Here is a 24,330-nt window from a genome sequence, read left to right as displayed (position 1 = left end):
ATGTGAAAAAGAGGCTATGAAAGAGATATAAGGAGACAGGTGAAGAGAGGATGCGTGAAGAATATAAGACACAGGCCAGAAGAGTGACTAGTGTGGTAAGGAAAGCGAAACTGGAATATGAGAGGAGATTGGCCCTAAGATCCAAAGAAAATCCTAGGGAATTTTTTAGCTATGTGGCCAGTAGGAGGAGAAATGACTGTGGAAGAATGATATTGTGGGATAAAAATGGGAATAGAGTGACTGATGCAGAGGACATAGTGGAATTGTTCAATGACCACTTTATTGGAGTATTTCATCCTGGAGGAGTCAGTTTTAATGCTAGAGGGATAGGGCAGGTTCAAGGTTTAGAGGTACAGGAGGAGAGAGTGTGTTTCAGATACTGAGTACTCTGGATGTCAGTAAAGCTTTGGGACTGGATGGTATTTCACCACGAGTTTTGAGAGAATGTGCTAGGGAATTGAAGTACCTTTAACCTGGCTTTTCAATGAAAGTCGGGTGGCGGGAAAGGTGCCCAGGGAATGGAAGGAAGGTAAGATAGTGCCATTACATAAGGGTGGTAACAGACTGGAAGTGTCTAATTATAGGCTAGTTTGTGTGTCATCAGTAGTTGTTAAGATCTTGGAGAAAGTAGTGAGGGACCGTATACAGCATTGGGAAGATGAGGATAATGCTATCTGTGAGAGTCAACATGGATTTGTGAAAGGGTGCTCTTGTTTTAACAATATGCTAGCCTTTTATAATAAAGTTACAAGAACATTAGATGAGGGAAAGGCATATACTGCAATTTTCTTAGACTTAGCAAAGCCATTTAACAGGGTGCCACATGATAAGCTGATATTTAAGTTGCAGCACATGGGTCTGGATGTCAGATTGGTCAACTGGATTCAGGATTGGCTGTCTGATAGGTATCAGAGAGTTGTGTATGGTGGAGCAGTTTCAAGGAGGCAGAGGGTTACAAGTGGGGTCCCACAGGGCTCAGTACTAGGACCTATATTGTTTAACCTTTATAATAATGACATTGCCAGTGGATTGCAAGGGGATATTCAGTTGTTTGCAGATGATGTGAAGCTGGAAAGGATTATTAGTAATAATGCAGATGCGGCAGCCCTGCAAGAGGATTTGAATAAGTTAGATAGATGGGCAAATGAATGTGGGTATCGGTTTAATGCAGCAAAATGTAAGGTCTTGAGGTTTGGGAAACATCGATGGGATGCTGCATACTCTATGGGAGGAGTTATACTGGAGGAAGTAGGGGAGACGAGATATAGGGTTGATGATTGATAGAAACCTGAAATTTAGGGGACATATTGCAAAGGTGGTGAAGGTAACACAGAGGATTGCTGCAATTATGAGAAGGACACTGACCTGCAGAGATAAGAGGGTTATCATTCCGTTGTATAAGTCTCTGATCAGACCACACTTGGATTATTGTTCTCAGATTTGGTCCCCAGGATTTGAAGGGGATAAATTAACTGTGGAAAAGATACAAAGACGGATGACAAAGATGGTCTCAGGACTGTACAAGGATAGTTATGAGAATTGGCTGAGGGAATGTGGACTGCAGAGTTTGGTGGATAGAAGAAGGAGAGGTGATATGATTGAGACTTTTAAACTGTTGAGAGGTGGTTACAGGGTTGACACTGGGGAGTTCTTTCACTTGGTTGAACAGCGGGAAGGAGTGATGACAAGAGGCCATCCCTGGAAGTTGGGAAAGGAAGCTGTGAGGAAGAGGGTGAGGAGTGGTTTCTTTGCGTGGAGGGTGATTGAGCCGTGGAATGCATTGCCTGATAGAGTGGTGAGGGTGAGAACGGTCAATGAGTTTAAGGAGTGGTATGATAGACTTTGTGTTTCTTAGGGGGAACCTCCCCTCGATGAGTCTTGACAGACTTTATGTTCTTAGGAAGGACCTCCCACAATGAGTCTTTTGACTCCATGGAGGCCTGAATAATAATAATAATAACTTTAAAAAAAAATCTTTCTCATTACTCATACTCATTGATTAAAAGGCATATCCTTTTTAATTATAAATGAACAATTTTTAATTTAACTTGCTAGTTCATCAACTTATCAACACCTCATATGCAAAATAATTTTTAGCTCATAAAAGTGCTAAGTTTTATAAGGAAAATAATTTTAATTTATTACTGTTGACTTCTTATAGCTAACTTATTATAGGAAACTCATTCAGATTACAAAAAAAAAAAAAAAAAAAAAATATATATTTATATATATTGGCCACAATTCCTTAGAAACAACTATTTTAAAGGAAGTTTGCAATAGTGAACTTTTTTTTTTTTACTATAATCAGTCATTTTGGAAGTTTTTTTTTACTAAGACAAGTGATGAGAGCTTAGTCCACCTTTACTGCGAGTTGCCTCAGTCCTGAAGATACTTCAGGTGCAAACTTTGTTTGCTTACACTTGGTTAAAGGATTAAACTAAATTTATTATAATCAGTCATTCTTTCTTTGGTCTCTACAAGTTCATTTTTGCAAAAGCCAGCTGTATGTTAGCTCAGAGAAAGTAAATATTAGTGCCTAACCTTAATTTATATCTTAAAGCAAGTAATATCTTAAGTGTATTATTTATTTGCACTATAAATAATACAATAAAATTGCATATTTGTGTGCTTGTAATGTTGTTATAGGTTCAGCAACTGAAGATAGCAGTCAGAAGGGAAAGTTATGATCCTGTTTCACAGAATATATCACCAATGTCTCCCCTACTTCTGCAGAATGAGATGTCCAAAAAACAATTGCCATCTCCATTATCTGAGCAAGAAGTTAATAAAGCTCTCCAGAATCCTCAAGCTGACTTTTTAACTTGTGCTTTAACTCAGTCAACACAAACTTTTCAGGAAAATTCTGGGGTTTTTTCACCTTCATCACAAACTTCTTCAGTTGTCACCTCACTTTTTGAGTCAACACTTAATAAACAAAGCAGCTATACTGATTCATTATTGCCACTATTATCAGATACATCAGAAACTAATCAGGCAAATTCTGGTGTTCAAAATATTGACTCTAATCACATACCAGATGCTGAAATAAATACCTGTGAAAATAAAGATGGAAATATACATAATGCTGAAACTTCTAATATCTTCTCAAAATCTTTTACTTCTGTGCATCTAAAACAAATCTCTGAATTAGATACATGTAAAGAAAATGGCAAGTTAATTGTTAAACACAGAAGTAACAGTGCACCTTTTTCAAATCTTAATGCAGCAGATATATTTACACATGGTGACATAAATTATGTACAAAAGTATGCAACCGTAAGTGATTTGCCATCTTCGGAAAATAAAGATAATTCTGTAACCTTAAATAGTTCTTCCATTAAATCAAATTACCTTCCAAATAAAAATATGAATAATAATTCTTTCTGGTGCTTTCCTTCTGCTGAAACTTCAGACAATTGTGATGGTAGGCAATCTGTACCTGAACCTATTGTGGCCACTACAGAATCATTTCTTCAGTTGCATGAAGATGGAAAAGTTACATCAAGTCTGCCTGGCTCTAAAGAGGATACAGAAGTAAATACTTGTATATATAATGATAAACAAAATCAGGAATCAAATTTGGCATTATTAGATAATAACTGTAATGTAAATGCAATAAACTCCCACAATAAAGAATATACTTCTGAGCAGTGTAGCACTAGTAATCAAAATGCTGTCTCAGACGGAATATCAGAAAATGAAGTAAAGCATGAAAACTGTTCTAAAGAACGATTACTTCTTAAAGGAATAAAAGCTCTTAATCTTCAAAATAAAAGCAGTTATTCTACTGGTAGCACTCAGAAAACAGGAACCAGTAAGAGTAAACCTCCCACACCTTTAGAAAACTCTGGAATCCTAGAATCTCCTCAATCACCTTGTACTGTTAAAATGAGTGGCAGAATATCTCATTCCTGTTCATTCCAGTCGGGAGCATTTACTGCAGAAGAAGTATCAGCAACAGCTTTGGTAAAAGTATTTTCTGCCCGAACTTTAAGTATGGAAATGGCTAATGGTTCCCTTAGTCCTCAGAAATCTCTTTCTGTTAAAGAGCCTTCTCCACCATCGACAGTGAGAACACCTTTATCTCTTGCAGCAGCTATCTGGGAAAAACAAGTACAAGAAATTCAAAGCACCTTCCAGCATCTGCAGTCTCAAGTAGGTTTGATAGTACTGTTTTTAAACTGTTATTTTAAATATATGTATTGAATACTAGTAATGATTGCATAAATGGCAACTCTGTCAATTGAAGTGAGTGACTTCCAGTTTATGATCCATTCTCCTGATTAGTACAATTTTTTATTGTTTTATATGTTTCAGATACAGGATACCACTACATTTTGAGATTTTCCAATTGTTCATAAAGAATGTTGTTGCCAAAATATTAAATTCTCAAAATCCACTATTAGTCTCTGACTTGCACAAATCCTACCAGCACAATTTCAGTCTGACAATTTAAATAAAGCTGATATTTGTTTTAACACTGCGGATGCTTTCCTTGTCTCGCCTATCTGACCTAAACCTTGTTCATAGTTTAAACTCTTCCAAAATGATGACACATTTGTTCATACAAACTAATATGGTTAGTAACACATGATATATATAGGCCTATATATATATATATATAGGCCTGTAAATGCCAATGCCATTTCCAGAGGAAATGGCATTGGCATTCATAGAGCTAAACTGCCTAAAGAAAGGCCATTCTAAGTTTAATTCTAGTCACTGACTGCAGAAACTTTTTCTGAGCATTTTCAAAACTCAGGTTTTAATCCCAAGAAAATTACCATAGACTGTACACCATTTCAGACAATAATATATTTAGCAGTAGGATTATGGACCACAATGGTGGTTGTCTGCCATACTCTCCCAAGATTCCCCGCTAAAATTATCAATGATCTTGAACCATCTACTCTGATTGACCAAGTATGGCGATTGACTGCTGCTTCTCTCTCCCATTCTTCAGAAGTAAGGACTAATTGGCCTCTTGGAAAATGAAAGGCATTATCAGATAATGCAGATGCATACTATAATTGATACTGGCCATTAATAGGCAGGCAGTGTGCAACATACAGTCTTCCCCCATCAGTTGTCAATCCTACCTGTTGAGGTGTTGCCCCTTTATACAAAAGGGGGATTAGCCTAATATCATTTTTGCAGTGAACATTCCAGTTGCAAAAGGATACCTTCCCAGTGTGAATGATATTAAAGAACCACACCTCCTTTTTTTCAGGCTACAGCACTAAAACAAACCCCACAGTGCCTCAAATCAGCTACCAAGTACACATGCTCCAAATCTGTCAGTAGCAAGTCTGAAGGCTTCATGATCAACTGACACATAATCCCTCTGCCATATATCTGCCAGATTATTCCTGGAGACAAAGTTTGAGTAGTGTTATGTGGAGAAGCACAACAAAGGCAATGAGCATTATATCCGAATGAAATATACAACAAACACTGATATCCTCACTGCAATTAAAATAAATCTTCAAAAACTAACTTCGATAGAAGTGACAGATCGAAGAAAATATACAAAAAAAGAAAAATCCTTACAAAAGAATAAAAAAAAATATAATTTTCACATCCACTTCATCAAAAGCTTTGTCATAAACACCAATATAAATGATGTACACCATCGTTTACTGACATCTAGAACAGACCTCATTCTTGACAAACCTAAATTCCAGGTACAACAACAGCCACATTCCACCTTCAATGTCCAAATTACCTTCTGCATGATTTCTTTTGCCCCAAAGAAATCATGCATTTGATATAGGTGTCATATTTGACAGCTATATCAAATATGACAACATAGCTTGCCTGAGAATATCATTGGATTCCTCCGCTTGTGACCTCCTTTATTCTCCTTGTTCCATTCAGTAACATTCATCTGCTCTCCAAAAAAAATCATTCTGATCTCTTTACATGCTTATACCTGAAGCTCGACATTTTGCAATCCAGCTATCCAAATAGTGAAGTAGTCTTTTTGGGTAATTTTAATGTCCACAATTCCATCTATCTTTCCTTTTCCAACACCACTAACGAAGCTGGATGAGATTCAAAAATATTTGCAGTAACCAATGACCTAATACAAATCATAAGTTACTGACGCAATATTCTTGATCTTTTCTTAAACAGTTCTCCTTCCAGATATGCCACAGAGGTCACCTCTCCCTTGCTAACTCAGACCATAATATTATGCAAGTTTCCTCTTTCACAGAATGCCCTTTCCAGCCATTTCCAACCTTGTGTGTTTGGCACTACAAAGGTACCAAGTAGGATGACCTGAAAACTTCTGCTTTTCCTTTCCATGGTCAAATTATTACTTCCACTCCAATGATTAAAACCTGCTTTGAAATTATCCTCACCAGCATATACAAGGCTGGTCTGACAAGTTCTCAGCCTAACAGTGAAAAAACGAATTTAAAATTTCAAAATTATTTTAATTTTTCAACACAATCTTCCTTAAGACTAATATATTTATTCCAGCGATGCTCCAGTGCCATTATCCTGTTCCTGTAATGGTTCTCAGTAAGATCTGCAAAATACCCCTCTACATCTGCAATCACCTCTTGATACTAAAACTCTTCCTCACTGAACGGCGAGGAAGAGTTTTAGTTTTGGGAAGAAAGAGAAGTCAGAGGGAGCCAAATCTGGGGAGAATAGGGTAGATGTTCCAATAGTTCATAATGCAGATTCCTTAATGTTGCCATTGCCAAAACACCTTTGTGGGCAGGTGCATTGTCCTGATGAAAGATGATTTTTTTTCTTCTGCAAACCAGGTCTTTTCTCATGAATTTTTTCATCTAGTCTGGTTAAAAGATCGGAATGATATTCTCCGGTTATTGTTTTACCCTTTTCAAGATAAGTAATAAACAAAATGTCTTTAGCATCCTCAAACACCATTACAATGACCTTTCCTGCTGATGGAACCAACTTTGGTGCTGAAAACCGGCTTCTGTCCACTGTTTCGACTGCTGTTTGGATTCTGTTATGTAATGGTGAATCCAAGTCTCATCCATAGTAATAAATCGACACACAAAATCAGTTTTATTCTTGTTAAAACACTCCAAGCACTGTTCAGAGATTTTCCTACGAGTGCGTTTTTGATCTGCTGTGAGCAAGCGCTGCACCCATCTTGCACAAAGCTTTTTCATTTGCAATTCTTTATGAAAAATATATCCTACACGTTGTTTTGAAATGCCCGTAGTCTCAGCAATTTCACACACTTTGACCCGTTGGTCATCCAATACCATATTATGCACATGATCAATGATTTCTGGTGTTGTTACAGTTTTTGGTTATGTTTAAATTTGGTAGCCAATTTCTTAATTGTCGAAAACAAAGGAGAAGAGTGTCCATAAACTTTTATGAACTTCGAATGAATTTCTTTTGGCATTAAATCTTCTTTTACAAAGAATTTTATAACCATACGATACTCAATTTTATCCATTTCAAGGGATACAGACAACACTTTTTCTTCAGACAAGTGTATAGAACAAACTACTTGATAGAATGACTTGTAATTGGATGCTTATGACAGATGTACCAACTTAGAAAAAAAAAATCGTGGCGATAGTGTTGACATCTAAAGTCGAGGCCGAGAACTTTTCAGACCACCCACGTAGACCATCATTTTTTCTTCTATCCAAAATTCCTTCCTGCTTTCCAAGCTGTGGTATAAAAGTGTACCAAAGCAGTTGAAGAAAAAATTCAGTCTTGAATTTTTAAAAATTTGAAAATTCAGTCTACTGTTGCAAGCCTATAGGTAGCTTGCAACAAGAACTCCAGCTTAATTCTCAGCCTATGCTGAAACATACAATAAATGCAAAAAAGAAGTATCAGCAAATTCAAATCTTTGTTAAGGCTAATAGCAGGTAACTCATATCCTATCCAAATGGAAGTCACCTTGTTCTTTGCAAAGGCCATCAGACAGCTTTTGCTCACCTGTTCTTCCACTTCTCTCTCTCATCCAGATGGCACCACTCTTAGAGCACCTAAAGATAAATCTGACCTCCTGGTATCACTCTTCTCCTGTAATTCCTATGTAGATACTTGCCCAAGATAAATTTGCCTCCTACCATACCATAAATAGCACTATGTACTTCTGTAGTTTTTTGGCAAAAAGACCTCACAAGAATACCAAATCATTTCATCAAAAAAAATCCTCATATGCACCTACAAAGAGTATTAGGATATTATGGCAGGATATTATGACATGAAAAGTTTACATTATTGCTAACTTCCTGATGACAGTTTTCCCTCCAATTTAATCTGTTACCTGTCAGAACTCCAATATGGTTAGATCTTATAGTTCTGTGTTTTCTAAGGTAGTTCTGACTGAATCAGTCCACCTAGACCTTGGTAGTCCTCTGGGTCTCTGTTCTGTCAACTTGGCATCAAACATCTGTTTTGCTAATCTTTCCTCATCCATTCTGTTTAAGTGGCCATGCCACCTTAGATCTATTTCTAACTCAGCTCTCAGAGTCATAAGTTTTAATAGATCATTCTTCTGTTTTATTAAAGCAGTAAGGCCTGGATGTTTATGAAAGTAATAGTAGATCACTTTTGTTGTCCTGCATGAGACCACCACCCTGCTTATTGGAGACATGAAGTGTCTTGATGATGTTCAATATTTGGTTCTCAAGAGCAGGATTTCTGGGTTATTTATTCCTCAGAGGTTTGATATTCCAGAATCCAGGCCAGCCCTTATCTAATCCATAAGGGTGCTTCAAACCATTTCTATTACTTTAAACTCATTTCATAAATTTCTACTCGTGTGTCATTTTCAACTATAAAAGACAGTTTAAATAAACTGTTTTATGCCTGAAATCAGTTTGTTATACAGGGTGTCCCAAAATTCACGCAAGATGTAATTTTGATAGAAAACACACATTTTTAATTAAAATTAAAATTTGTAATTTCTTATTGATTCATAAAGTATACAGTATAGGGTTACGCACAGTGGCAGACCTAGAACTTTTGCCGCCCTTTCTCAGTCAAACAAATGGTGGTTTTTATAAATTAATAAACATAAATAAATAATTGTAATTGAGACAAAACTATAGGTGGGGGCTTTTTTACCATTGGATGCCATATTTAAATTAGGCAGTAATAAAGGAGGCTGCATAAGTTGATATACCTATAAATGCAACTTTTATAAAAATACAAGATACTTTTTTTAAAGGCCACAAGAAACTTATGGAGGCCACAGCTTCCCCACCTATGAGACAAAACATATACCTAATTTACAAAAAAAAATTACCATTAAATATTTTTTATTTTATATTTATAAATAAATAATTTCATTTCTTTTGGATAAACAAACAAATTGTACACATGTGTATGTAAACATATTTATATATTTACTCTTCTAACTTTCATAGTAGAAAAATCGTGTATAATGCTCTCAAAATTTATATTATTTGTAATTTTTTGTTCTATGGACAATATTGCAAGATTTTGTAGTCTTAAATCACTCATTGTGGAACGAAGATAATTTTTTATCAACTTCAATTTGGAGAAGCTCCTTTCGCAACTAGCGACACTTATAGCGATTGTTAAAAAAATTCTTAGCAAAATTACAATGTTGGGTACAGAATTTTCCAATCTATACTGTTGAATAAATTTTAGTAGATCAAGAGGGCCTTTCCCCCCCCCGTTTTTCCAACGTTTTGCCTCTTCTTGTAGTGTAGGTACAGCCATAAAAACCTGGATCCTTTTTCTTTCAATATGGAACTGTTCTTTATCAATGTCAATAAAGTCATTATTTGACATTCAAATTCTTCATTTAGTAGGTTACATGGTATTATACACGAATATTTTCTTGCAAGGACATGCAACTGATCAAAGCGTTCTTTTATTTCCTTTTTAATTCTATCCATAGATAAAAACATTTCTCTTCATACTTCTTGTTCTAAGGATAGCCCCACGTCTCGTGAATTTTCCCCACTCATATTTTTTCTCCTTCTAACTCGACGCTCAGTCGATATTTCCAACTCTTCACAAATTGTTTTGGCTGCTATAACAGCGTTTTGTATTAGCGCATCTCTTTGTTCCATGAAATGGGTTTGCAAAGAATTTAGTTTTATATGGCATTGATGGATATTTAACCCTTTTATTTGCAGGTATTTTTGCACGTCATTAATTTCCAAAAGGACAGGTTCCCATAAATTGAGATAACATAGAAAAGAAAAAGATTGCATTGAATTGAGTAATATTCCAGCATCTGATCTCGTTTTACTATTTTCTTCTTCAGATGTCAATTTTTCTAAAGCGCTTAAAATGTAAAAAAATTGGTTTTTTTACTATAGTTACCGCTTCTGCTCTAGCACTCCAGCAAGTTTCTGCACTGCGTTTAACACCTTGACCAGTGACAGAAAGTAAAACATCCCATTGATGAGTGGAAGAAGAAAACAACGAAAACAACTGTTCGATAGTTCCAAAAAATGTTATGGAATCGATAGCAGTAGAAGCTGCGTGTAAACATGCCAGGTTTAAAGAATGATTTGTACATGCTACAAATTCTGCATTTGGATTTATTTCCTTAATGCAAGTTTGAACACCGCTGTGCTTTCCTGCCATGATGGCAGCATTATCGTAAGCCTGTCCTCCGCAATTTTTTATATCTAAACCATCATTTTCTAATTTTGTTAAAATCATATTTGTGATTTCCTCGGCAGTTTTTCCTTTAGTTTCTACAAAGTCAATAAACGATTCTACAACTTTAACTTCTCTACCATCAATAACTACATATCTAATAATTTGACTGGTTTGATCTTTGTGAGAAATATCTGGAGTGCTGTCAAATATCATACAAAAGTATTTAGCTTTCTTTATTTGATCCATAATTGTTTTTCTCACTGTGCCTCCCAATAGCTCTATGAATTCGTTCTGAATCTTCGGCGACAAATAAGAGATACTATATTTATTACCCATCTTAATTTTTATTACATGTTCACGTAATACTGGGTCGGACTTAGCCAACAAGTCAACAAGCTCTAGAAAATTTCCTCTGTTTTCCATTGAATTGATGTCTTCCTGATGAACACTTTCACAATGACCTCGAAACGCCAAATTTTGTTTTGCTAAGAATCTAATTATATCAAGCATTCTTGTAAGAATTTCCTTCCATTTTTTAATTTCCTTATCAATATTCTGTTGTTGTAGTTTATCAAAAGTTACGGCATGTCCAAGTCTTATTTCTAATTCCTTCCATTGGGAAAATGATCGAATGTGCAGTGGGCTCAACTCGTGTTGACTTATTTTGGGATGAAGTTTCCACCATTTGTTAAAACCATTTTCCGTGTTAAAACTTGATTGACAAAGATCATCAAACAGTTTGCAGCAAAAACAATAAATACTTTTCTTCGATGGTGAATACACCATCCATGATCTTAACAGCTTTTCACCATTAGGCAAAATTTGAAAAAACCAGTCGCGATTAAGCTTTCTTGTTTCATCTTTGGCTTTAATTGTATTACCAGGACGTTTTACTCCTTCACTAAAATCGGCGTTTAAATTTTGAATTGCAAACGGACCTTGACGTACCAGGAATACTCTTGTATTGTCGTCAATCTTGTTAGGCCATAATCCAACATCTTTCATAGAAATAGACGGAATAATTTGTGCAGCAGACTCTTCATCAGAACTTGATGAACTTTCTACTTCTTCGCCAGTATGTGAGCCAGGTCTTTCCTCTTCAACAACATTGGAATAAGTTTTTTCGCCTTCGAGGGCGGCTTCTTTGCCAGTACTTGAGGCAACAATATTAAAAGAACTAGAAGTTGATTCACGGGAGATGTATTTGAGTAGTGCTCCAGTATTTTTATTCTGTATTTCCTCCCTTGCCTTCTTTTTCTTTCTAAATGACGCTCCGCTTTCTTTTATTCATTTCATCCTACGGATATATTAAAAAATAAATTATAGAAATAAAACGTCTATTTCGTATTTTCGTATTTTTTAATAAATAATAAATTTCGTGAAATTTCAATAAAACACAAATAATTTGTGCTACTTTAATGCAATAGAAAACAAAAGAAATTTAATTTGTAATAACTTACCTTAGAACAATTTTCTGAAAACTGAAACAGTAATATAAATTACTACTTGCAAGTTGCACAATATTTGAACCACCATGCAGTAAAGAGTGCGTACAGGTCGCCCGCTTAACTTATGAAAATATATCGGATATCGCGGACCTTCAAGATTATTCATACGCAGCCGCCAGTGTTTCGTCTAGTATCGTTGCCTGCGTACATTTCAAGCACCAACATAGAACAAAATACTGTTCGCCCAGCGAGAGTTGGCCTCTGAGGGACGAAGTGGAGGCAGAGACGTAGCCTCGTGAGTGTGACTTAGCCACGTCATCTCTATGGTAACAATAATACTAAGCATTCGATAAACATCGAGCACGGAGTAGTACATAGAACTTCTACTCGACATCGGCACCATTGATGTCTGTATCCGAGCAAAATTTTTAGAGATAATATTTTCTACCCTACATTGACTTGACAAGGAAAAATATTCGAAATCATATAGTAATTCATAATTCGTGGAAATCGAATAGTCAACTTATGAAGTGAACAAGTTGTTTTTTACAACTATAACTAAATATAAAAAATGCCGCCGCCAAATATGTGCCGCCCGGTGCGGACCGCACCCACCACCCCTCCCTAGGTATGCCACTGGTTACGCATGGAATAGCATATCGGGTAAATGGCCTCCACGGCTTTGCTGGCACATACACACTCTTTTGTCGAAATTTTCCATGACTGTTTTGCATAAATGTGGCTGAATTTCGTTGATACAGCGCTCGATTTCCTCCTTCAAGGCATGGGTGGTTGTGGGCTTGTTGGCATAAACCTTAGACTTCAAAAAACTCCAAAGAAAAAAGTCCAACGGCATTAAGTCACATGATCTGGGTGGCCAATTCTGATCACGAAAACGAGAAATTACATGACCAGGAAATGACTCATGTAGTAATTGAATTGTTTCTCTGGCTGTATGGCATGTGGCACAGTCTTGTTGAAACCACATGTCGTTCACATCCATATCTTGCAATTTAGGCACAAAAAACTGGATTATCATGTCGCGATAGCGAGCACCATTAACTGTTATTGCCTTACCAGCTGCATTTTCGAAGAAGAATGGACCGATGATGCCTCCAGCCCAAAATCCGCACCAAACAGTGACACGTTGTGGATGCATTTGTTTCTCAACAATCACTCGTGGATTTTCTGAACCCCAAATACGACAATTTTGTTGATTAATGAAGCCATCAAGATGAAAATGAGCCTCATCGCTGAAGATGATTTTGTTCGAAAAATAAGCATCCACTTGTTGTTGTTCCATAATCTATTCAATGAACTCTCTTCGCTGTGTGTGGTCAGTAGGCTTCAGTTCTTGAGTCATTTGAACTTTGTAAGCATAAAGATGCAAATCTTTTGTGAGAATACACTGTAGAGAGCTTCTCGAAATGCCCAATTCAAGACCATGGTGCCAAATTGATGTTCCTGGACTCTCAGCAACACTCTCACGAACTGCTTCGATGTTTTCTGTTGAACGACTTGTCGAAGGACCGCCAGAGTGTATAAGATCACTAATTGAACCAGTTTGCTTGAATTTTTTAATTAATCTTTTCACAGTTGATGAAGTTAAATCACTATTCCGACCATATTTTGTACGAAAATTGCGAACTGTAGCTGCCAAACCTTCATTATTTTTAAAATATTGCTCAACAATGAAAATGCATTGTTCTTTCGTGTAGCGCTCCATTTTTAATAACCCTGAACTGTCAGCCATCGCACTGTCTTTTTTTTCTCGTTGGCAACACTTTACTGCACAAATGGCGCTAAATTTAAATCTTGCGTGAATTTTGGGACACCCTTTAGTTAGTAATCCAAGAGTCAGAATGAGTTGTTTTGAATTATTACTGAAGAATTAAGGCTATGAGAACATCGTATTTCTTGTAGAGTTTTTGGCAGGAAAAAATACCATCTTTGCATGAGATGGAGATAATTCAAGAAGGACAATGGTCATCCTTTGGATTAACTAAATAGATAAATGGGCTCACTGCTAATACTCAAGTACTAAAAGTTTGTGGCTTTTTGTGAGTAGAATTGACATTCTTTATTACTTAGCAATCATTCTGCATAAAATAAGTCAAGCTTCTTCTTAGTTAATCTTTGTCCATCAGGTCACTAATGTGTTTCTGTGAACCCCATATTGTGATTTACATTATTAATTTACATAATTTTGTAGTTGCAGTCCTTTAAAGATGATATCATGAGTTGTAAAGACCAGAAGTACAGGCGGTCTCTGGGTTACGGACGACCTGACTTGCAACGTTCCATACTTACGAATGGGCTCCCAAGGCTCCCCATAATGATAATTAATAATTAAATCAGTGTTCCCAAACTGTGCACCACGAAATATTCCAATATTTTCACTGAAATAACTGCACACTGCAACTGTTAAGTAGGCCTGTATTCTGACTTTTGGCGATGTGGAAAAATCCTGATACACTAAGGATGCCATGAACCGAAGAAGTTAGGGAACCACTGAATTAAATAATTAAATTAATAATTCGGGAACTAGTTTCTTCCGCACATGTAAACAAACCCACGTGTACGAGTTTGTTTTTACATTCTGTTTGTTTGAATTAAAAGAAAGAGCACAATAGTTTCTGTAACTTATTATTACAGTACAAGGGTATTATTATTACACTGTATTATTGTTGCCACATATGAGCCATTATAGTATCATTATTATTACCGTATATGCGCTGTTCATCAGGGATCCGAGTTATGTACAAATCCGACTTAAAGACGTTCTCAGGAACATATCTCGTTCTTAACCCTTGGACTGCCTTTATAGTAATGAGAATAAGAACCCTTAAAATTGTATTGCTAGAGCAAAAAAACTAAAGAAGCACTATGAGAATCTCATTTGCAAGTGATATATCATTCACCTTTGTAGAGTTTGGATAGCCCTGATCTTGTACCCAGTGAGTTTCTTCTCATTAAACCAGTGAAGTAGATGACAAGTGATTTGTAACTAATAGTAATGCACTGCATGCTATGTACTATCATTTCCTTCTTAAAGACAGTTGGTACTAATTTTATCTATGCCTTGGTATTATAATGGGATAAATTATAGTATGGACCAAAGTCAACTTTTGTGTCATTTATCTATCTTTGTCAGAATAAACTTTTTGTTATGATATTTTTTGAAATACGCTTATGTTACATTAGGACAAAAATATGACTCAGCATCTTCTCTTGCACTTTAATTAGTTTTTCTTTGAAATTTGCTTGATTATTTTCTTAAATATGGCAATCAATATTAAAAATAAATTTCTGCTAAAACATTTGAACAATAACTGATCAGAAATGGTTGAATAATGTGACCTATAATGGTGTGTGACATTTGCTTCCTTTTCCTCCTTTATCACTGCTTTCCATTTCTGTGTTATTTTGTCAAAGGTATTTATGTGTGGAGGGGGTTGGGGGCTTTGCAAGAAACAACTATAATAAAAATTTCATCAAAAATGACTCCTGAACAACTCCGTAACTCCTTTATTTTATGTGAATTTTCTATAAGACCAACATAAGAAACATCTGTATCCCAGATTTGGTCAAAAATACTTTGAATAATTTGATTTGAAACATTGCATGGTTTTAATAAGGCTACATCTGAATACCTGGATTCTATGGGGATGAGGAAGTTGTGGAGAGGATCCATAAGCTAGTGATCAAGATTGTATATGGGGATAGATTGAAGGTCTGGGATTCAAAGACTAGTCAACAGATAAAAAACAAATAAACAGTGGATATGATGGAAACCTATAAGTTATTAAAGGGATTGACCAAAAACATTTTTCAAGACCTGGCAAAATTAGGGATCACCTCTGGAAATTGTGTGAGAGTACTGTGTGGCAGTGTTGCTAGGACTAGATTTTTTTTTTGTGAAAGGTGGTGGTGAATGGGTTCCCAGAGATGGTTGTGTTTCATCAGTGAATGAGTTCAAGGAGAGGTATAAGTAATGTGTGAGCAGTGGTTAATGCAGGCTTCCTGAAATGACTTTGTCCCATAGATATGGTTGAGAGAATAATGATATATAATAATAATACAACCTATGAGAGAGTGGTCTGAAAAGTTCTCAGCCTAACAATGAAAAAACAAATTTATAATTTCAAAGTTATTTTCCATTTTAGAAATTATGAACTTTACAACCATGTTATAAATATTTTAATTTCCTGATGTTTCAACCTTCACATTAAGGTCATCATCTGGAGTATATACAAATATATAAGGACAAGCTAAATTACATTTCACACAGTATGCTAAAGAGACGATGATTTGATCAGCAGTTATTCTACTGGCATGACCTCTAGTGAAAATTAATATATATATATATATATAATATAAAAACAAACAAACATAAAATTAAAAAATTAATTAATTATTTAGAAACTACATCAAAGTTAAATTCTATTTAAGATAACATAAGAGAAACATTCTTTCATATAGATAGTTTTCTTACAGTAAATGATGTCCTAATTTAACATGACAATTGTTATATTAGATGTAAGATTCTGGATTATCTACAGTCCTGTTTATTGTTAACTCTTAGGAAGAAAGGTTCTGTGGGTAGAATATGTGCCTTCCATATGCTTAGGATTTTTAGACCATCATTATTGTTCAGATTAGGGTGGTCGTTAAGAATCTCACAGGCTTCCTTAAATTTACATTCATACCATGTTTTGGTGATGTAAACAACTGGTGCTTTTCCAGTCAATTCTATGTAAAGTGTTCAGAGCATGATCAGAAAGGCCAGCTTCACCATAGTTATTATCTTTAATGTGTCGTTTATATTTCTTTTGTCTGATAGGAATTGTGCGTCCTGTTTCCCCTATATATGGTACATTACAGGTGCAATAAATATGGTATACTCCAAGCTGGGCCAGCAGAGGGAGTGGGCCTTTGGATGAGATGAGTAAGCTTTTTAATTTTGCAGGAGGTTTAAAGGTGGGTTTGAGGTTGTATTTCTGTAGTATTCTGTTTATTTTATCTGATGTCCATTTAATGTAAGGAATGGTTATAGTTTATTGTAGTCTGATTTATCTTTGTTTTTATTGAGGTCTTGTAGAGAATTTTGTTAATATGTTTTGGCTGTAGCTAGCCATTTTTTAGGAAAGTATTGCTGATAACTTTAATTCATCTTTAAGTGCTTGCTTGAACATGTGCTTAAAGATGAGCGCCAAATCTGGGTAATAGGGTGGTGGATGTTCCAACAATTCATAGTGCAGTTTCCTTAATTATCCCATTGCCAAAACAACTTTGTGAGCAGCTGCATTGTCCTGATGAAAGATGATTTTTTTCTTCTGCAAACCAGGTCTTTTCTCATGAATTTTTTTGTCTAGTCTGGTTAAAAGATCGGAATAATATTCCCTGGTTATTGTTTTACCCTTTTCAAGATAATTAATACATAAAATGCCTTTAGCATCCCGAAACACCCATGTCATGACCTTTCCTGCTGATGGAATGGTGCTGAACAACCAGCTTCTCTCCACTGTTTTGACTGCTGTTTGGATTCTGGTGTGTAATGATGAATCCAAGTCTCATCTATAGTAATAAATCGATGCAAAAAATCAGTTTTATTCTTGTTAAAACGCTCCAAGCATTGTTCAGAGATTTTCATGCGAGTGCGTTTTTGATCTGCTGTGAGCAAGAGCGGCACCCATCTTGCATAAAGCTTTTTCATTTGCAATTCTTCGTGCAAAATATATCATATGTTCTTTTGAAATGCCTATAGTCTCAGCAATTTCACGCACTTTGACTTGCCGGTCATCCAATACCATATTATGCACTTGATCGATGATTTCTGGTGTTGTTACACTTTTTGGATGTCCTTTGTAAAAAAAAAAACTTTTTGTCTCTATTATTTTACTATTATTTATCTTTATACTTTTTACTCTAATTTTACGCTTTACACTTTTATCTAAGTTACTACAGGTTATCTAATTTCTAATGCCTTGAGTACCTTGGAAAATTTATTTAATGTTATGACTGCACCACCAAGATTCCCCTTTATGGGTATTAAATATAATTAAGATTTATCTGCAGAACCTCTCTAGAACTATCTTAAACATTATTGACAGTCATGGCTACTTATATTTTACCTCTCCTCACAGGTTCGCATTTTATTTAGAAACAGTGCATTGGATTAAGGATCAGTGAATATACATTCTTTAACATAACAAACATATTTATAAAACTATGATGCAATTACACAGTGTCATAAATGAATTGATTCTTATTAAACAAAAAAAATCTAAAGCTAAGAATTATGATATCTCAATAATTGCACACATTAAAACAACATGCAGCAATACTATCATACACAATCTATAATCTCATCCCAATACTAATTTGTTCGTGCAATATATATATATATATATTTCAGTCAACAAGTTTCTCATATCTAAATTATACCAGTTATTCTTCAGCCTCTTAGTCTGGAACAAATAATCACAATTTAACTTTGTAAATGTCCTGGCGAATATCAGTCAATCTTCTGCAATGTTAAACATACACATAAAAGTTTTACTCGCAGTTCTTCTCTTGATACATATATTTGAACTGGCTCTTTCATTTCTTATCTGGTTCCACTGACTTCTTTTCCATCCTGGGCTCAACACTCGTGTGTGCTTCTTTTTCTTTAGCAGCGTCACATCTTGGACAATTTTCAGGGCTTGGATCATATTACACCAATACTGACTGCTTTTCCATCCTGGTCTTCAACATTCGTGCTGGCATCCTTTTCTTTGGCAGCGTTGCATCGTGAAGAATTCCCGGGTCTTGATGCATATTATGGTTCGACTTCTCTCTGGACGTCCAACTGACTCGCGTCCACAATGCTGGATCCCGGCACTACAAGAGGAGACTGCTCTTTCTGCCCTACCACATACTGCCATTGCGTTATTGCATACTGCCTCCGCCTACTACATACTGCATCTGCTGCCTCTGCATACTCCTCGAGTTTTTCTTGATCCTTTCTTATACTTATCCTTGCAGTCCCTGGATTTAGGGTTGAGACTCCCTAACATTCCCACACAAAAGGGGATGTGACCTTCAGAGTTGTTGATTACTTCTGTTTCCCACAGAACACACAAAAACAATCTTATTTACCAAACGTGGGCCATCCTTAGATGTTCGCCACCTCTTGTTGCACTGTCCTTGAGACATGCATTAGGTTAAGTTCGACAATTGAAGACACTTTACATTGTACAAACAAAGCTTCTAAAATCGGAACCACTTCAAATGCAGGGCCGCTTTCTAAGGCATTGCCCTTGAAATATACAGTTTAACATTCCTACTGTTTCAATATATACTTGCATGGTTTTTCAAATCACAAAATTATTATAACTACAGACTTAATATAAACCTTATATACAAAATTCGTAATAACAAAAATCCGCGATCAGTGTTAAATTACAATATCCTTCTATATATAATATTTGTGACCTCTGTAAAAGTCGATGCAAAGGTAAGAAAAAAATTCCTACTGCGTCGAATTTTACACCTTCATATGGATCATCTTCAAGGTTGGTACGCAGCCCATTTCTTAATTGTCAAAAACGAAAGAGAAGCGTGTCCATAAACTTTTATGAACTTTGAATGAATTTCTTTTGGCATTAAACATTCTTTTATAAAGAATTTTATCCATTTCAAGTGATTCAGACAACACTTTTGCTCCACACTGTATAAAACAAACTACTTGATAGAATGACTTGTAATTTCATGAATGCTTATCACAGATGTACCAACTTAGAAAAAAAAAAATCGATAGTGTTACCATCTAAAGTCGAGGCCGAGAACTTTTCAGACCACCCTCATATAGTGATGATATAAACAAAGTTGTTGCCCTCCACTTCAGTTTTGGCTGACAGAGCCAAATTTTCTTTTTCTTATTATTATTATATAGTTATCGCCATGGAGACTTGAGTTTAAGGAGAGTTACTATCATAACTCTCCTTAAGCTCATTCACTGAAGAAGTACTCACAACCACCTCTGGCAACCAATGTCCCCCCCCCCCCCACACACACACACCACCACAAAGTAAAAAAAACTAGTCTTAACACTCTTACACAATTTCCATGGCTGACCCCTCATTCTGCCATGTACTGAAAAAAAGTCTTTAATGCCAATCCTATAAAATCCCTTCAATAACTTACTTGCTTTTTATCATGTCTTTTTTTTTTTTTTTTTTTTTTTTTTTTTTTTTTTTTTTTTTTTTTGCCTGCCAACTAGGTTTTTGAAGCCCAAAGACCTTCAATCTATTCTCATAGACCTGCCACAGTCTTTGTAACTTGCCTTTGGTCCTCTCCATGACTTCTTCACAGCAGAATTCAAGTGATCAGATCTGTGTGCAGTAGTCCAGGTGTGTTCTTATTAAACCCTTTTAAGGGAGAATAATAACCATCCTACCCCTGCTTATTGGTTGTGTTCTTCAACAACCTCTAATCTGATGTGCTGTTTTTGGCTATCTTTGCAATATGCCCTCCCTCAAAACTTCAACCCCCCCCTTCCTCCGCAAGTCCCTGGTTTCATCAATTCTTGTTCAGTTCCATCAATATAGTACACAGCTAGCAATCTCCTCTTCCCAAAGTGCATCACCTTATATCCATATTAAACTGGGAAATCTACCTTTGCCCACAATTGCAGTCTATTTAAGACATCCTGCATGATCACTATATCACCTATATTGACTATCACTCTTCCCAGTTTTGCATCATTAGCAACCAACTGAATATTTCCTATCAAATCATATCCTGTATCACTGATGTATAAATTAAACAGCAGAGGACCAAGTACTAAGCCCCCTGTAGTACACCACATGTCATTTGCCTTCTCCTAGACTCAACTCTTCCATAAACCACTCTTTGATATCTGTCCATCAGCCACCCTCCGATTCAAATCATCAGATTCATATCCATCCCCATTTGTTTCAATTTATGCAACAGTGTTCCATGTGGAATCCTGTCAAATTGCAGAATCCAGCAGTATCATTGAGTAGCCATTTCATTTATCAAACTCCATCATCATCAAATTCCTGATGATGATGGAGTTTGATAATGTTTCATGGAGTACTACATGAAAAATTTACATCGTTACTACCTTCCTATCTACAATTTTCTTCCAAATCAATCTGTTACCTGTCAAGACTCCCACATTGTCAGATCTTATATTTCTATCTTCTAACACATTTTTTACCGTATCAATCCACATATATCTTGGTTTTCCTCTGGATTTTTTTCCTGCCAATCTTATTTTGCTAATCTTTCCTCTCCCATTCTGTTTAAGTGACCATACCACCTGAGATTAGCTCTGCTAACATTATCTCTGCTATCAAACTCCATTATCACTTTATTATAAAAAAATTCTTTAGAAAATTAAAAAAGAAAATTGCCTTATTTGATTTATTTACTTTTTTTTTATAATAAAGTGACAATGGAGTTGGATAAATGACATGACTATTCAGTGGTATTCAGTAAGACCTATCCTTCACAAAATCATGTTACACCTTACAAAGTATCACCTTCCTGTTCATGCAGTGTTGAATTCCGTCTTTTACCAACTTTTCCAACTCCTTAACCACCACTCTTGAGATAATGGTTAGCCTAAAATTTGCTACTTCTATGTTGAAAATAGTTCTAATGCATAAAGAAGGCTCCAAGAGACTTCTTTATGCACTGGTACTATTTTGACTTCTTTCCACTCCATTGGTATCTTCCCAGAACTGAGATTTAAATTAAACAGCTTGTTCACAGGAGGTGCTAATTCCCTTGCACATTCTCATAATATATGGACTGATATGCCATTTAATCCCATGACCATGTTTACATTAAGTTTCTTCAATATCCCAAGCACTTCCAATTCTTCAACTTCTATCAGTTGGCTTTGCAATATCATCACCCAGATGGTACACCCTTCAAAATGATCATGAGTAACTCAGCTATTTGGTTGTACTGTTACTTCCATACCATCAGCACGTTTTAAAGTCATCCTTCCATAGTCATTCCTCTTTTTTCTTGCCACATAGTAAAACAACTAGGATTTCTTTTTGTCTTATTGGCTAGGTCTCTCTCATAATTAGCTTTGACCTTTCTTACTACAATTGGGTCACCCTTCTTGCCTATGCTTTTGTTTTGTACTGTTTGTGGGCATGCTGGTCACCCCTTCTCCCCCTTTATTTTTCTCTCCTCAATTTATTCTGCAATGCCTGCTTAGTGATGCTATTAATTCATCTAACTCCTTCATGATTTATCATCCTGACTCTGGATATACAATGTAATACTGCTTTCTTCAAGCACCCTTTGATCATCTCCCAAGCACCACAAACATCTCTCTCCCCTCCAAATTTTTATGCCGTGGCACTGCTGAAAGCTGACTCCTGAGCTGGTCATAATCACCTGCTTTGTGATTCCACATATACTTCTTAACATTTGTTAATCTCATAGATGAAGACTACATGAACATTTTCCCCAAGTGGAGACAACATGGCTTGACTGGTTACTGTTTGGTTTTGTGTTGCTATGGCTAGATCCAACACACCTGAACATCATATTGTCCCTTCTATTACATGCTGTGTCAGGCAATTATCTCTTAGCAGCTGTATACCATTTCCTTCCCTCTCTGTGACCATTCCTTCTCCCAACTTTCTCACTCTTATTTGTCCCCATAATAATTACTCATCTTGCTAATTCGTCATTGCATGCAATCTACTTTTCTTATACTTTACCCTGGATTACAGCAGTAGCAGCAACTAATTATATATTTCATCCTACTGGCCACTATATCACATTAGTTGATCTGAATTGTCCTCCATCTCCCTGTCTTCTTGATATACTTCTACTGCTTTTGGCTTCAATTTTTCTGCTATCATGAGCAAAAGCCCTCCTCCCCCATCTTGTTCCTTCTGCCCTCTACTATGTTCTTTCATTCTATTCCTGTGACATCATTCTCAGCAAGTTAACCAGTGCCAAAAATTCCTCCCATTTATTTCTGATATTTCCAGCATAATAGTATGCATAGACTCAACACTCCCTTCCCATACACACACTTCATTCCACAACCTCCCTTACACCTTTGTTTATTAGACCACTAAAGTTAAGAACCAAGGAGCTACATTCAGCATCATATGATCACTTTCCCACTTATTAACCTGGACCCTCACTCACATGCATCCTTCTCTAAATATTCTAGTTTCTCTGATTCGGTACTTCCAAATTCTCACTGAAAAATACTTTCTCAGCTGACTCCAAATCCATTCAAATGCAGACCATCCATCTTATATAAATCCTTTCTTCCCTCTGACTCACTCCATACCATTTTTCCTGCACAATTTTTGCACTGACTCATTTTCAATCATAGCTCTTCATCTTAGTTGCTTCTATCATATCATGGCAAAATGCTCTCATCTTTCTCACTCTTATTTGCTGGTGCTAGCAACTCTTTCATATCGACTTGCATACTACACTTGTCACCTGTACTCTCTTCATTCTTACAATATGACTAACATCCTTAATCTTGGCTCCAGGGAAACGTAATTTCTTCGCACTCTCCTCAAGCACTCTTATCATTGAATCACCATACAATCATTTTTCACAGAGCACATGGAGATAGTGGACCTCATCAACATTTGTTTAGGCAACAAAATTTCCAGAGTTAGCAACAGCATTGCAATTGTTTAGGTAGTACAGCTTCACAAGCAAAAGCACGTTGGGGCAAGATTAGTGCCATCACTATGAACCATATTAACAACCAGAATGAAGGGAAAAATCCTGTGTCCATCTTTTTTAAACCCTCCTGGCACCTACCGAGTTGTGATATGCAAATTCCATGCATTTGGTGTTTACACTATCCACTGGTGGTGGATTTTGGAACTACGTTTTTTAGTTGGCCATCCCTGGTCTATAATTTGCTACTGCAGTCTTAAAATCTCCCTTGGAACTCCAAGAGTGGAGATTTAAATTAAAGAGCCTAGTCAGAGGCATTGCCAGTTCCTTTGCACATTTATGGGAAATGAATTTCATCATCCAGTGAGAGCATTGCTCTGCTTATTGGAGTCCTCAAATGGCTTGAAAAAGTTCCATGTTTAGTTTCTAGAGCAGTTTTCAGACTATAAAAATAAATAAAACATTACAAAAAAATATATAAAATTGATAAAAATAGGGGGTTATGGGGTTATTAGTAAATGTAATTAGTAATGGGGTTATTAGTAAACCCATAGTACCCAAATATACTATGGGTTTAATAATAACCTTT

At 36.0% G+C, this 24,330-nt stretch overlaps 1 protein-coding gene across 4 annotated transcripts in view; it reads left to right on the top strand.

Moving 5' to 3' along the window:
• Cep97 (centrosomal protein 97kDa) overlaps positions 1 to 24,330 on the top strand; it is a 208,006-nt gene that overhangs the window by 160,473 nt on the left and 23,203 nt on the right. For all 4 annotated transcript variants that reach the window (XM_090409279.1, XM_090409282.1, XM_090409283.1 and 1 more), the window contains one exon: positions 2,647 to 4,155. In XM_090409279.1, coding sequence (XP_090265405.1) covers positions 2,647 to 4,155 — 1,509 coding nt within the window. The remainder of the gene's footprint in view (positions 1 to 2,646; positions 4,156 to 24,330) is intronic.

This window comes from Typopeltis vanoorti, chromosome 19 (assembly GCF_054136105.1).
Source record: "Typopeltis vanoorti isolate ZY-2024b chromosome 19, IOZ_Tvanoo_1.0, whole genome shotgun sequence".
Lineage (NCBI taxonomy): Eukaryota > Metazoa > Arthropoda > Arachnida > Uropygi > Thelyphonidae > Typopeltis > Typopeltis vanoorti.
This window is presented reverse-complemented; position numbering and strand designations above follow the sequence as displayed.